General features: G+C 40.3%; 1 protein-coding gene across 2 annotated transcripts in view; it reads left to right on the top strand.

The window, feature by feature from the left end:
* Positions 1 to 5,040, top strand: part of LOC108699436 (NACHT, LRR and PYD domains-containing protein 12) — an 18,912-nt gene extending 13,872 nt beyond the window's left edge. For both annotated transcript variants that reach the window (XM_041573672.1, XM_018231520.2), the window contains exons 7-10: positions 211 to 297; positions 1,612 to 1,782; positions 2,251 to 2,415; positions 4,490 to 5,040. In XM_041573672.1, coding sequence (XP_041429606.1) covers positions 211 to 297; positions 1,612 to 1,782; positions 2,251 to 2,415; positions 4,490 to 4,577 — 511 coding nt within the window. In that variant the 3' untranslated portion in view covers positions 4,578 to 5,040. The remainder of the gene's footprint in view (positions 1 to 210; positions 298 to 1,611; positions 1,783 to 2,250; positions 2,416 to 4,489) is intronic.
* The last annotated feature ends 9,604 nt before the right edge of the window (positions 5,041 to 14,644 follow it).

Genomic DNA, 14,644 nt, shown 5'->3' on the forward strand with positions numbered 1-14,644 from the left:
TGGCATCACTCTGCATCATTGCTGCAACACATGTGAACCATGGGCGTTGCCATTTTGGATGCTGCACCAAAGAGCAGTGCCTTCAGGCGCTCCTCGAATAATGTAATTTACAGGAAGCATGATCATTTGCATATGCTTTATTCAAAATGAACCAATTTTCTGGGTTATATTTTTTTACTAACAAATATAAATGCTAATTTCTCGCAACAGACTCACGAACAACAATCTGAGGCATGAGGACGTACCTCGTATTTATTCCATAATAACTCATCCAAAGTGCCGAATCCAAACGCTCAGGTAAGACTTTTACATCTTAGAATGAGTCATTTATTTTATACTTATTTATAATTTTACATCTTTTTGTATCTGTATATCTGTCTGTTGTAGAGTGAACTATTGAGGACAAAGGTGGTTCAGAAAGGTTGGCAAGGAAAAAAAATATATAAATAATTAAACAGGCACACAGCTCCATGTTGTTGCCCCCACAATGATACCCCCTTCCCCCAAGGATCACAAAGGTTTGGGCTTTGTATTCTGTTCATGGACAGGACATGGGTTTCCACTGACTATATTAATTAAAAAATGTGGATAATCATTAATACATTCTGTTAGAGCTAGGTGCTCTTTTACAACCAATTTATTACACATGATAAACTAAAAAGACTGATACAAATTCATCAAATAGAATCAATTGCAATTCATTCACCATGTAAATAAATAATAAAAAGTTTATAAAAAGGGGTGTAGTGCAAAAATAGTCTAGGCATACTGAGCATTTAGGTGGAACATTTTAGTCAGAAAAAATAGGAAGTGGTAAGTGGTGTTAATTTACTAAGCCAATATGAAGCTAGAGCAAAACAGGTTGCAAGATTAATTCAGCATCATGAATCAATATGCTATTGAACAGCTATACGAAAGAGTGGTGCTTCAAAAGATATAAAAGGAAGAGAATTAATAACAAATAACTGCCGAAAATATAAGCAGGCAGTTAAGCAGGGAGATGTAGGAGAACCTATCATTTTCTTATTAGAGGAGCCAGGGTTATAAGGCCTTCTCTGCAGTAGTGTAGATGACTTGAAAAATAACTAAAATAATCATTAGAGACTCACACAAAATATATGACTTTATAGTTTAGCAAAATTTTAATAAGGCACCAGGGCCAGATGGAGTACACCCTTCATTGTCTATTTAGCCAGGCTGCTTTTTCTGATTTTCTCCCTTTCTTCTGATATGGTAAATATGTATTGGAGGAAAGCTGATGTAATTACAATATTTATAAGCTTGTTAGTGTTAGATATTTGAAAGTTGTTCAGATTATGTTCTGTAGAATGGCATTATGAGTAGTAGTCAGCATGGCTTTATGAAGGACAAATCATGTCAAGTTAATTTATTTGCCATGATTTGTATTTCTAAAAGATTTAATTGATCTGGTGCAGGACTTTACCACTAAATATGCCAGTAATGTGTGAGGGGAAATTATTTGACCTGCTACAGAAAAGCAAAAAGTTAAATCTGTAAAATTAGTTTTTAGATGATAATATTGTACAGCTGTGAAATGTCAATACATTTTGAATCTCCCCATCATCTCTCGTTCTCACTCTTACCCTACAGCCTGAGGAACAATGGCCTGACGGAGGAAAGCTGCCTACCATTGGCTTTGGCCATCAATGAAAATAAATCCTTACGGGACTTGGATCTCTCTAAGAACAAACTGGCTGGGGATGATTTTTATCAGTTACTGGCGGTTCTTTCTGACCCAGCCTGCAGGATAGAGCGTTTGGCGTGAGTATCATACAAGACAAGAGAATAATATTTTACATGTCTGTCTGGATTAGATATTATTGGGTTTATTTAATATGGAGAGGCAAACAGTGCCATGTTTTTATATTGTGTTTGTAAATGTATTATTTATAAAATACATATCATTGGGGTTTTATAATATGAATGAGATATTTTGTGATCTTTGTAGGTAAGATCATAACACAGGTGAGGATGAAAAAAAGTCACATGTCTATCAAAATCATCATCTATGTAGGTTAAGCAGTGCAGATTTTTCATCAAGTTGGTTATGCTTTATAGCTGTAATACACAACCCTTTCTGCAACGAATGCATAGATGCGTAGCCCTTGCATTTGTGCCATACAAATCTCAAGAGAATTAGGATGGAGGTGTGGGTTTTTACTACATACAAAGTATTGGTGGCATCTACCTGACATCAGAGCATCTGTCATACAAATCTGTCTCTCACAGACTCCAGGAGACCAAGCTGACTCCAGAATACTGTGAATCGCTGCTCTCCCTGACTAACAACACCAAGCTTGTGTTCCTCAATATCAGCAGCAATTTCTTCGGCAATACTGGTTACCCCCATATACAGAAACTTATACTGACCCACCCCAGCCTGAAGGAGATCAAGTAAGTACAGTTGGTCCAATGTTAAGATACTGCTATGGCCTAATGAACAATGTGCCAAACTCACTAACATATCTATTTATCATAAAATGAAAAATCAATAATGTCAACTAAAACATTAAAGGGGAACTATAGCGAAAATTACATTTTAATATATCATCATATTTTTATCATACTGAAATAAGAAACTTTCTAAATATAATAAAATAAATATTCTGCATTGATTCTGAAATAATTAAGTTTATCTTCACTATTCCTTGCTCAGCAACTGTTTCTTTTCATTCTGTCTTCATTCAGCAGTTGGGTGTCAGAAATTCATTGACAGTTAGATCCAATATATCTTATAGGGGGGCTCCTTTCCTAGCAGATGTATTAGAGCTCACTCAAATAACGGATTCCAGTACTTCCAAAATCTAACAAAATAACTGCCTTTTGAACAAATTCTGCATGTAGAGAGACACAATGGCTGGTGATTTTGATAGAGTGAGCTCTAGTAGATCTTCTAGGAGCCCCCCTATAAGATAAATTGGATCATTCATCTGACACTCAACTTCTGAATGAAGACAGAATGAAGAAAAGATGCTGAGACAGGGATAGTAAAGATAAACTTGATTATTTCAGAAACGGTACAGAATTTTTAATTGATTTCGCTATAGTTCCCCTTAAATAATTTTCTAACATCTCATTATACAATGGACAGAAGGGTCAGACTGGACTGGCGGGAAACTGGGAAAAAACCCGATGGGCCCTGGCTCTTGTTGGCTCCCCTAACCCAGACCCGCTCCATGCCCTTGCTGCCCCGTCCACCCTCTCCAGGCCCTGGTTATGGTAAATAAAGGGATGCCCATCCATGTGAGGAAAGGCTAAAGGGGGTTTGCAGCTGCAGCGGGGTTTTGGAGGGGGTTTTGCAGCAGGGGCAGCTCTGAGACAGCAGCACTGGTGGGCCCTGGGCTCCCGAGTCCTGATGGACAATGTGGATGGGCTAGTAACTACATAACCCTAGAATCCAAACGTAGATGAAAGAAAGATGAGCTGTATACATAAGCAGACTGGCAGTTGTATATCACTCCCAGAAGGACAGCTATACAGTTTGATCCATGGCGTTCATATTATCTCCTTACTGTCCACCCAGCCTCGCTCCCCTTTAGGCTTGCTTTTTTATTTACCACTCTGGCACCTACAATTGCACTTGGAAAAGATAGTACAACTGTGTGTTGGTACATGAAGATGTCACAATGATGCGGGTCTGTATCTTGGGAGTAGCTTTGCTACTCAGTGAACATGGTGCGGGTTCCACAAAGGCCAGTGACATAACACCTGAACCCACAGACTTCCTATTAAAATATTTAGTTTTATTTTTAAAATATAAGTAAACCCTTAAAATAAATAAATGTAAAATTGATGAGAGTGCTATTCTAAGCATTTTTGCAATGTACATTCTGACCAGCAAGTAGTCAAGGAATTTGTCAGGAGAAAGAAGGAGGCTGCTCTGATGTTCTTCTGTTTAGGAAAGATTTGAGAAAGGTTTAAAATTTTTATCCTAAACAGTCTTTGAAAGTATACATTACTGAATATACAGTATATATATATATATATATATATATATATATATATATATATATATATATATATATATATATATAGACAAATACAAGAGATCCTCTGCATTCATTCCATTATCAATATATTTAAGACATTAAGACATTTTGTGCATACAGCTACTGAAAATTCCTTGCCCTTTAAACAAAACAGGGATTGTGTGTCCATATATTGCAATATATTTAAGCTGAACAACTACGTCAAAGTCATCCCATATCTGGCCAGTCCTACGCTTCATAATACATTTTACACAGGGACTAAGTTTTACCTGCAATTTACTCGCTGCTTTCAAAGTAAACCTCCCAAACTTGGCTGCCCTTTTATTAGACACCAGTGGGATCACCTGACTAAAGCTGGGAAGGGTGGGAGCTACAACATGGAGCTGGTCACTGCTCCTGTATATAATATATATATTACAGTATACTTTTATTAGTGTGTGGCAAATGCTGTTATATGTTTCGCTGTTTTGTTGTTCCAGGGTGGGGATGAATGAATTTTCAGAAGAAACAGAGAAGAACCTGCTGCAGCTGCAGAGACACAGGACTGATATGACCATTAACTTATGACGGGCAGGAACAAGAAGGAACAGGGATGTAAATAGACATTATTGGGCCCCCAGCAAAATTCATATAGAGCCCCCCTCACGCACACATTTCAGGAACAGTACATCATTTTATACAACGCCATTTTATACAACGCCATTTTCTGTGCCCACTGGTCCTCGCCCACCCCTGCCCTCAAGCTCCACCCCAGATCCCGCCCAGCCCAGGACCACATTAGTTAATGACCAGCTGGTCACGATCCCATTATAAGTTAAAAACATTTTTAAAAAATCATTGGTGGTTAGGGCCCCCCTACAAGTTAAAAAAAAAAGATTGTTGCCAGGACCCCCCATCATTTTTTTTAAAAGAAACATTGGTGGTCAGGGGCCCCATAGAATATTTTAAATAAGCATCAGGGGCCTAGATAGTCTTAACATAATACATTGATGGCCAGGGGTTTAATAAAATGAAAAAAAAAAAAAAAAAACACATGGAATTTACCTTAGGCTCCTTTTGTGGCTTTGGATCTTTTTGTGGCTCAAAGACTTCAACTTCAGGTCTTTTCAGCACTTTGGGTCTTTTCGTGGCTTAAGGACTTCAACTTCAGGTTTTTTTCAGCGCTTCTGGTTTTTTCATGGCTTCAGGTCTTTTCAGCTCTTCTTGTCATTTCGAGGCTTAAGGACTTCAACTTCAGGTCTTCTCAGAGCTTTGGGTCTTTTCATTGCTTCAGGACTTCAACATCAGGTCTTTTTGACACTTCGGAACGTCAGCTCTTCGGGACTTTGGTGGTTCGGCACATGACTTTGACGCTGTCAGGGCCTGGTACCCCCTGTGCCCCTCTGATGGCGGCCCTGATTTAATATACATATATTGAAGCTGCTTATTGGTCAGTTTTTACCCCTTATACCTCCTGGTGCCCCCAGCAGTCACTGGGTGCATCCAGCAGTTTGAAGATCATACAATGATAAATGAATGAATGTCTGTACTGTTTGGATCACTGTATGGATCATATTTCACATTTCGACATTACCATTTTGGAAAGCCCCATATTTTTTTTAATCCTAAAAGATAATTGCCTGTATTTTGACTCCTGCATTTGAATCTAAGAAGAAAATGACAACAAAAGACGCCATTGTATGCCGCTGATAAGTGCGGGTATCTGACTTTCCGTTTGAGGGCTGCTGGGTTACACATTATTGCACGCCGCTGCTCCGACATGTGATTTTCATGCACCATACGAATTATGATGCCAATAGGCTGTGTAGGGCCACTGTACAAATGAACACCTCAAATTCTCATTCACTGAGTCCGAGTTGCTTTAGGTTAGTGCCAGATGGGGCTAAACCTGCTGAATTCTGCAGACCAATTTCAGCCCTATATTGCTAGCTGGATCCTCTTCTCTGCTTGCGTCTGGAAGCCTTGTGTCGGCTCCGGCATGAACATACTCTGTGGATTTTGACTCGAAATGCAATGTCTCTTGTTTCTTCATCAAAATCCACCGAGTGTGTCTGTGCCGACACAAGGATTCTGGATGCAAATAGAGAAGAAGATTCAGCTAGCAGTCGGCGGCAGAAATCAGCCTTTGTATTCCAGCTGGATGATTTCAGTCCTGTCCCTAGCGTACCCCAACATTTCCAAAATGAAAAGAGAAAAACCTGAAATTTGTAGGCCATGCCTATTTTATGGCCACACCCCCTAATTACCATGTCCATTTTACAAAATTTGGCAGGTTAAGAAAGTTTGATCTCATTTTAGCGCAATGTTTTTACAGTTTTACTAAAGAAAATGAATTGCCCTTTAAGCTGAGTCACAGTTTCCCTTAGCGACTTGCTTATCTTAAATAGTTACAATTGTTTATTTTTACAAAAGTATCCATGTGCACCTGATTGGCTGTTCTGTGCTCTCTGCCAAAAAGCCACTAATTTCGATTAAGTTTCTGAGCTTTCAAAATCGGGACTGTCCCGCAGAAAAACAGGACAGTTGGGAGATATGCTACACCTTGTCACTGCTGGATACTCTCACTTTATTCTGGGACAAGCAGAGAAGCATATAAGGAACAGCTAATGAGGGTGCCACTGCAAGAGAATCCTTATTCTGGAACCTGAATGGCAATAAAAAGCAATATCAGGCTACAATTAGTAGTTAAAACAAAGAAAGAAATCACCAGCAATCAGTCTTAACTCACTTTGTAGCTGCTATATGTCCGCACTTGGCTGTCGATTTGGTGATAACAACCTCTAAAAGGCAATTTCTGGGAGGATTTTCTAGCATGTCCCCTTACCTCTTGGTTATATACACTTACACATAGTGATAATCTGGGTGTTTTCACTGCTCTGAATTTGACCAGCTCTAAGTCCAACAGTTAACTGTTAGTATGATGCAGAGAGTAATATTTTGAGACAAGTTGCAGTTGGTTTTCATTTTTTATTATTTGTGGTTTTTGAGTTATTCAGGTTTTTATTCAGCAGTTTGCAATTTCCACCATTGGGTTGCTAGGGTCCAGATTACCCTAGCAACCATGCATTGAGTTGAATAAGAGGCTGGAATATTCAGAGGGCCTGAATAGAAAGATGAGCAATAAAAGATACAATAGCTTTTTAGATGGGGTCGTGACCCCCATTTGCTGGAAAAAGTTGGAAGAAAAAGGCAAATTATTAAAAAACTATAAAAAAAAAATCAGTAAAGAAGAGCAGTTGAAAAGTAGCTTAGAATAAGTTCTAAAACGTATTAAAGGGAATGGGAAAACATGTTTATTTAAATGCATAGTTAATAGTGTTGCTCTGAAATCCATTTTTTACACATTTTTTTATATTTAATTTTGAAATCTGACATGGGAATAGACATACTGTCAGTTTTCCAGGTATCCTCAGTCATGTGACTTGTGCTCTGATAAACTTCAGTGACTCTTTACTGCTGTACCGCAAATTGGAATTATATCACCCCCTCCCTTTCCTCCCAGCAGCCAATCAGCAGAACAAAGGACATCTAAACAGATTCCTGACACCTTCCTGACACCTCTGATGAAGGTTTTGTTTGCACTGCTAAACTCTTGCTTTTTTCCTGTTTGGGTGCTATTCTTATGCCTTTAAGAATGTGAATTGCAATGTGTGGCTCTCCAGATTAGGTGGGACCATATGTGTTGGACTGGGTGAGCTCTATTTATGCTCCATATTATTCCCTATAATTTCATTGATGTTTATAAATAGTTTGAGTTATTTTACAATTTTAAAAATGTATGTAGGGGGCCTAAAGGGTTCACTTCCCTCTACTATTTATTCAGTGGCCAGGATGTGGGAGGGAGATATTGCTGTAGGGGCAGGGGTAGCATGTATTCACTCTCAGACTCTACCTAAGCAAGGGATGGGTGTGCTAGTGGACCTGAGGTGTTAGACCGCAGCACCTTAGAGACAGTCTTAAAGGAACACTTCAGTATGAAAATAAAACTGGGTAAATAGATAGCCTGTGCAAAATAAAAAATGTTTCTAATATAGTTAGTTAGCCACAAATGTAATGTATAAAGGCTGGAGTGACTGGATATATAACAGAACAGAGCATTACTTCCTGCTTTTCAGCTCTCTTGGTTTTCACTGACCGGTTACCCTGGTGACTAAGCAGTAACCAATCAGTGACTTGACGGAGGGCCACATGGGTCATAACTGTTGCTTTTGAATCTGAGCTAAATGCGGAGGATCAATTGAAAACTCACTGAACAGTTTTGTCCCATGTGGCCCCCCTTATAGTCGCTGACTAACTCAGAGTTAGAGAGCTGAAAAGCAGGAAGTAGTGTTCTGGCTATTATGTTACACATCCAGTCACTCCAGCCTTTATACATTACATTTTTGCCTAACTAACTATATTAGAAATTTTTTTTATTTTGCACAGGCTATCTATTTACCTAGTTTTTATTTTTACACTGAACTGTTCGTTTAAGCTCTAGGGAAACCGTCATCTTAGTAGAGCACACAGGGTCCCCATCCATGAGGTTTAGCAAGTATAATACATGCAAAAGTGTGAGATAGTCATGGTTAGTCAGTAGGAGCAGCCATGTGCTCCACCAAGAAGAAATATCATGGCCTTTGTATTCCCCAGGGTAAACTGAGGTGTTATACCCCTAAGGGAAACTATATGCCCAGTCTATCATGTCTCCAACCTGGCTGGGTTCTGCTGAGTACATTCTGTCTGCCACATTGCCTTGCTGGATCTATTGCCTCATTTCAGTGGGTACAAAGAAAGTGCCTTTTATGTTTAATAAAACTTTAGTTCATGATTAAAAATAACTGATTCTGTTATTTCTGCTGTGACATATGAATAAAAAGTACAGTTTAGCTACATACAGTATTGCATTAATAAATGTAAAGGGAAGACAGAGAAAGCTGACATAAGGAATCAACTTAGGTATAAGCCTGCACCAAGAAACAGGCAAGATAAATTGCACAGTAGAAGTAAATACCTATGCTGTCATGTTTCATAGTATCTCAATAGTGATGAGTGAAATTTTCACCAAGTTTCACAGCGAAATTCCTACTGTTCCTGCTGAATTGTGCTTAGTACAGGGGAATACCTATGCTGCTATAGTTTTATGTGATCTCTCTGTACAGACTATGAGCAAACTTAGGGGACTGTTCCTGCTGAATTGTGCTTAGTACAGGGGAATACCTATGCTGCTGCCATAGTTTTATGGGATCTCTCTGTACAGACTATGAGCAAACTTAGGGACTGTTCCTGCTGAATTGTGCTTAGTACAGTGGAATACCTATGCTGTTATAGTTTTATGGGATCTCTCTGTACAGACTATGAGCAAACTTAGGGGCTGTTCCTGCTGAATTGTGCTTAGTACAGGGAATACCTATGCTGCCATAGTTTTATGGGATCTCTCTGTACAGACTATGAGCAAACTTAGGGGCTGTTCCTGCTGAATTGTGCTTAGTACAGGGGAATACCTATGCTGCCATAGTTTTATGGGATCTCTCTGTACAGACTATGAGCAAACTTAGGGGCTGTTCCTGCTGAATTGTGCTTAGTACAGGGGAATACCTATGCTCTATAGTTTTATGGGATCTCTCTGTACAGGCTATGAGTAAACTTAGGGGCTGTTCCTGCTGAATTGTGCTTAGTACAGGGAATACCTATACTGCCATAGTTTTATGGGATCTCTCTGTACAGACTATGAGCAAACTTAGGGACTGTTCCTGCTGAATTGTGCTTAGTACAGTGCAATACCTATGCTGCTATAGTTTTATGGGATCTCTATATACAGACTATGAGCAAACTTAGGTGGCTGTTCCTGCTGAATTGTGCTTAGTACAGGGAATACCTATGCTGCCATAGTTTTATAGGATCTCTCTGTACAGACTATGAGCAAACTTAGGGGGCTGTTCCTGCTGAATTGTGCTTAGTACAGGGAATACCTATGCTGCCATAGTTTTATGGGATCTCTCTGTACAGACTATGAGCAAACTTAGGGGGCTGTTCCTGCTGAATTGTGCTTAGTACAGGGAATATCTATGCTGCTATAGTTTTATGGGATCTCTCTGTACAGACTATGAGCAAACTTAGGGGGCTGTTCCTGCTGAATTGTGCTTAGTACAGGGAATACCTATGCTGCCATAGTTTTATGGGATCTCTCTGTACAGGCTATGAGCAAACTTAGGGGGCTGTTCCTGCTGAATTGTGCTTAGTACAGGGGAATACCTATGCTGTCATAGTTTTGATGGCCTCAATACTACAGCGGCTATATATAAATACTCTACATGTGCATCTTCCTTTAGGTATGGGTAGACTATATTTTACTCATACTACATACCCCTGCATAGTTACTACATACCCCCTGTATATTTACATAGTTACTACATACCCCTGCATAGTTACATAGTTACTACTTATCCCCTGTATATTTACATAGTTACTACATACCCCCTGCATAGTTACATAGTTACTACATACCCACTGTACAGTTACTACATACCCCCTGCATAGTTACATAGTTACTACATACCCACTGTACAGTTACTACATACCCCCTGCATAGTTACGTAGTTACTACATACCCCCTTCCCAGTTATATAAGTTGGGTTGAAACAGACCAAAACCCTTCAAGGCACATATATACAGATGCAGACCTATCTATACACTCACATCTATATATGTACATACTAAATATACCTATAGCTATAATAATTGCAGATTTATAGTACCCATATGGGATCTGTTATTCAGAATGCTTTTGGGATTTTCCCATTAAAGGACATGGATATTCATACCTTAAGTCTACTAGAAAATCTTACCTTAAGTCTACTAGAAAAATAAAGCAGCCATGAAACAGGAAGTACAGAAAACCAAAGTTCTGCCCTCGGGTAAATATTGGGGGAGATTGGATCCCTAACCCAAGTTGAGGTTCCTGTCTGACCATAGGGATGAGAGCAGCCCAGTATCAGAACTACAGATGACTAGAGCTTTGTACCTAAGATACAGAGACTCAGAACTCTGTTTATGAACATGCAGCAAGGGGGGATTGGATTCCTCGCAAGAGGAGGGTTCTAATTGGGCTAACACATATGCACCCAGGATTCTGAAGCACCAGCATGTCTTAAATGCAATTGGCAGAAGTTTGCAAGCCAAGATGAGATGCATGTGGTGCATGTGTACTATAGAAAGAATGTTATTCCAAGAAAGGTTCCACCAATAGCAGCTGTGTTTCCCAGTTTCCCCAACAGAGGGCAGTCACTGGAATGTTTTGATTCAAAAAATTCATATAGTGTGTTCCAAACACCAGCACAATGGATGTGTCTGTACTGTAGAATTTCCATTCCTTCCTCTTTAATCACTGTCTCTGTGGGACTGGAAGTTCCTACCCCTGCCAAAGTCAACTCATTAAAATCTATCCTGTAGAATGGAAGTGTATTGTTATACACACTGGCACCCAAGCGGCGGCAGAAGGGAGATGTAGGGAGTTGCAGCTACTGCAATGGCCACACACAAAAAGGTGCACACAGTTAGTCTTATCCTGTTTAGTTGTTCTTTATTTAATACCTGTTTATTTCTTGGGCCAGGGATGGGGTTGGCTGGTGTTCAGTTCATTTTCAGTTATTATCGGAGTTGTCAGTTCAAGCCTACCTTGGAGGTCCAACCTTGGGTCAGGGCATCCTGTAGCTCACCAAGCTGGACTTTCAGGTATATCTAGGAGAACAAATATGAATTCTCCCCAAATCTAACACTAACCGACCTTCAGGCTGATCTACTTGCAACATCTCCAAGTGCCTCTGGGGGCAACCCCTTAGTTTGGGAACCACTGTTTTAGATGAACTAAAATGAAATAATAATTATAAGTGAAAGGTTGATCTTTAGCTTCTACACCACTATAAGGGGGAACTACTTCTTCGTCACATAGTCCTACTTCAGCACATGCTCCCAGCACTTACCTTACTTCAACACACAATAAGGGCCTGACACTAATGAGGAGAGGACCTTCTCTGTAGGGATACTCTTTACATCTCTGGTTTCCAGGGCAGGACCCAGACAGCAGTGTGAATTCCAGATTTGGGTAAGGCAAAAGTAAAGATACCATAGGTTCCTGCTGCTTACAAAATACCTACTGAACCTCTTGCGTTGTTCTTGTGCACAAATGAGGTAGAGCATCCTATTCAGATGAACAGATATCTCTTATAGGTATAAAGTGCCTATTCCTCGAGTACTTTGCTATTTTTATCTGGAGATCAGTGCATTTTAATGCATTTATATTTAATGCCACTCAATCAGTGTGATAATATAAAGAGTAATTAGTACAAAGGCGGCTCCATCTGGTTCTAAACCAATCAGTCTTGTTTCTAGCACTAGAACGGGGTTATCAATCTTCTTTATTCCCAGTCTCTGCATAACTAACCTAGGTCAACTGAGGCCTCACCCATTCAAAACATCTCAATTGGAATTGCAATTAGGGTCATGGCAGAGCCTTCTTCATATATCACTAGTATATAAATGGCTACATTCCATGCCTGAAAAGAGCTGTAAGTAGACTATTAGAATGTGATGATTTTGCCATTCAACACCATTCCCCCATGCGGACACCACCTGCAAGTCTCTGTAGTCTGTAGGATAAGCACGATTTGGACCAGTGTGTGTTTTATTGTGACCATATAGTGATCCGTGTTTGGGGACCTCATCCAATAAGTAGATCTCACTATGCATAACCAGTGTTAGACATAGAGCCTTAGATTACAGGGCTATGTAATAAAATACATTAAATTTTTTCCAGGGCTAGTAACGGTGTAACTACCTACTGGTTGGTTAATGGGTTACTAGACCAGAACCATACCTGTTATACCCTTACACTTTTAAGCTACTAGGGTTCAGAACAGTCACAGGTCAACCAAAGGTTGCCTCCAACTGACCCATGAGAAGGTCTTGGGAGCACTTTGCTGCACAAAGACAGGCAACCGATTATTATAGGATTGCCATCGATGGTTGGCACCTACTGATGGAGCTTTTTTTGGCATTTGTTGGGGGCAATCCAAGAAGAACCATTGCATTTGGATTAGCATTGTCCAAATAATAGATATGCCATAGCCCTCAGCAGATAACACAGTCTAACCTAAAGGGCAGATAGACATCGTTGTGATTCGGGGAGACTAGTCGCCTGGCGGCAAATCTCCTCTTCTTCAGGGCGACTAATCTCCCCGAACTGCCTTTCCCACCTTCCTTCTGGCTAGAATGTATATTGTCGGCGGGATGACACTCGGAATGCTTCGTTTTCCAAAGTCGTCCGAAGTTTTCTTGTGAGGAACTTCAGGCGTCTTCGGAAAACAATGCTCTCCGAATGCCATCCCGCTGACAATTTACATTCTAGCCAGCAGGAAAGGCAGTTCGGGGAGATTAGTTGCCCCGAAGAAGAGGAGATTTGTCGCCTGGTGACTAATCTCCCTGAATCGCAGCATGTCTCTGTACTTAAACTCTTCAATCACCCAAATGAGATGGAGCCTACTACCATCTGAGATACTTGACCATTGTTCCCTTTTTGTTGCCCACTTACATCCATAATCCCAGTCATAGCAAAACGGTCTTTAATTCCTTTCAACTCTTAAATCACCCAAATGAGGTGCAACCTACTACCATCTGAGATACTTGCCCATTGTTCTCCTTTTGTTGCCCACTTACATCCATGACCCCAGTCATAGTCAATCAGTCTTTAAATCCTTTCAGCTCTTCAGTCACCCAAATGAGGTGTAGCCTACTACCATCTGAGATACTTGCCCATTGTTGTTTTATTGTCACCTCACTTCCATGTACCCAATCACAACCAGTGTATTCATTAAACTCCCCCTATACAACAGAACCTTTATCCTTTGAATGTGGGATGTTGTACTTTGCTATTCTGCCGTTAAAGAGTGGATCTGGGGTTCCATACGGGTGCAGGCGGAGATCACACCTCTTCATGTCCTGGTGGTTTGCATTAAAATGTGCTGGGGAAATTTATTTTAAACAGAAACATGGGTTTTCCCTGGGATATATGAATAGGGGGAGCAGACCCCATGGCTGTGGCAGTGGGACAGGGGAGGAGAGTAGAGTTTTTCCGGGGGTCTTGCTATGCCGCTGAGCAGACCCAATAGCTGTGGATGGCATAGAAGTATAATATACAGTGTCAGACTGGGGGAACCCGGTGATGGTAGCTGAGTGGATGGCGGGGCCCTTTTGGATTTTTACCTGTTCTCTATGGGGCTGATTCATTAAGGGTCGAATATCGAGGGTTAATTAACCCTCGATATTCGACTAGGAATTGAAATCCTTCGACTTCGAATATCGAGGTCAAAGGATTTAGCGCAAATACTGCGATCGTACGATCAAAAGATTATTCCTTCGATCGAACGATTAAATCCTTGGATTTAAATCCAAATATCGAAGGAATATCCTTCGATCAAAAAAAGTTAGGCAAGCCTATGGGGACCTTCCCCATAGGCTAACATTGACTTCGGTAGCTTTTAGCTGCCGAACTAGGGGGTCGAAGTTTTTTTTAAAGAGACAGTACTTCGACTATCGAATGGTCGAATAGTCGAACGATTTTTAGTTCGAATCCTTCGATTCGAAGTCGTAGTCGAAGG

Source organism: Xenopus laevis, chromosome 8L (genome assembly GCF_017654675.1).
Source record: "Xenopus laevis strain J_2021 chromosome 8L, Xenopus_laevis_v10.1, whole genome shotgun sequence".
Taxonomy (NCBI): Eukaryota; Metazoa; Chordata; class Amphibia; order Anura; family Pipidae; genus Xenopus; species Xenopus laevis.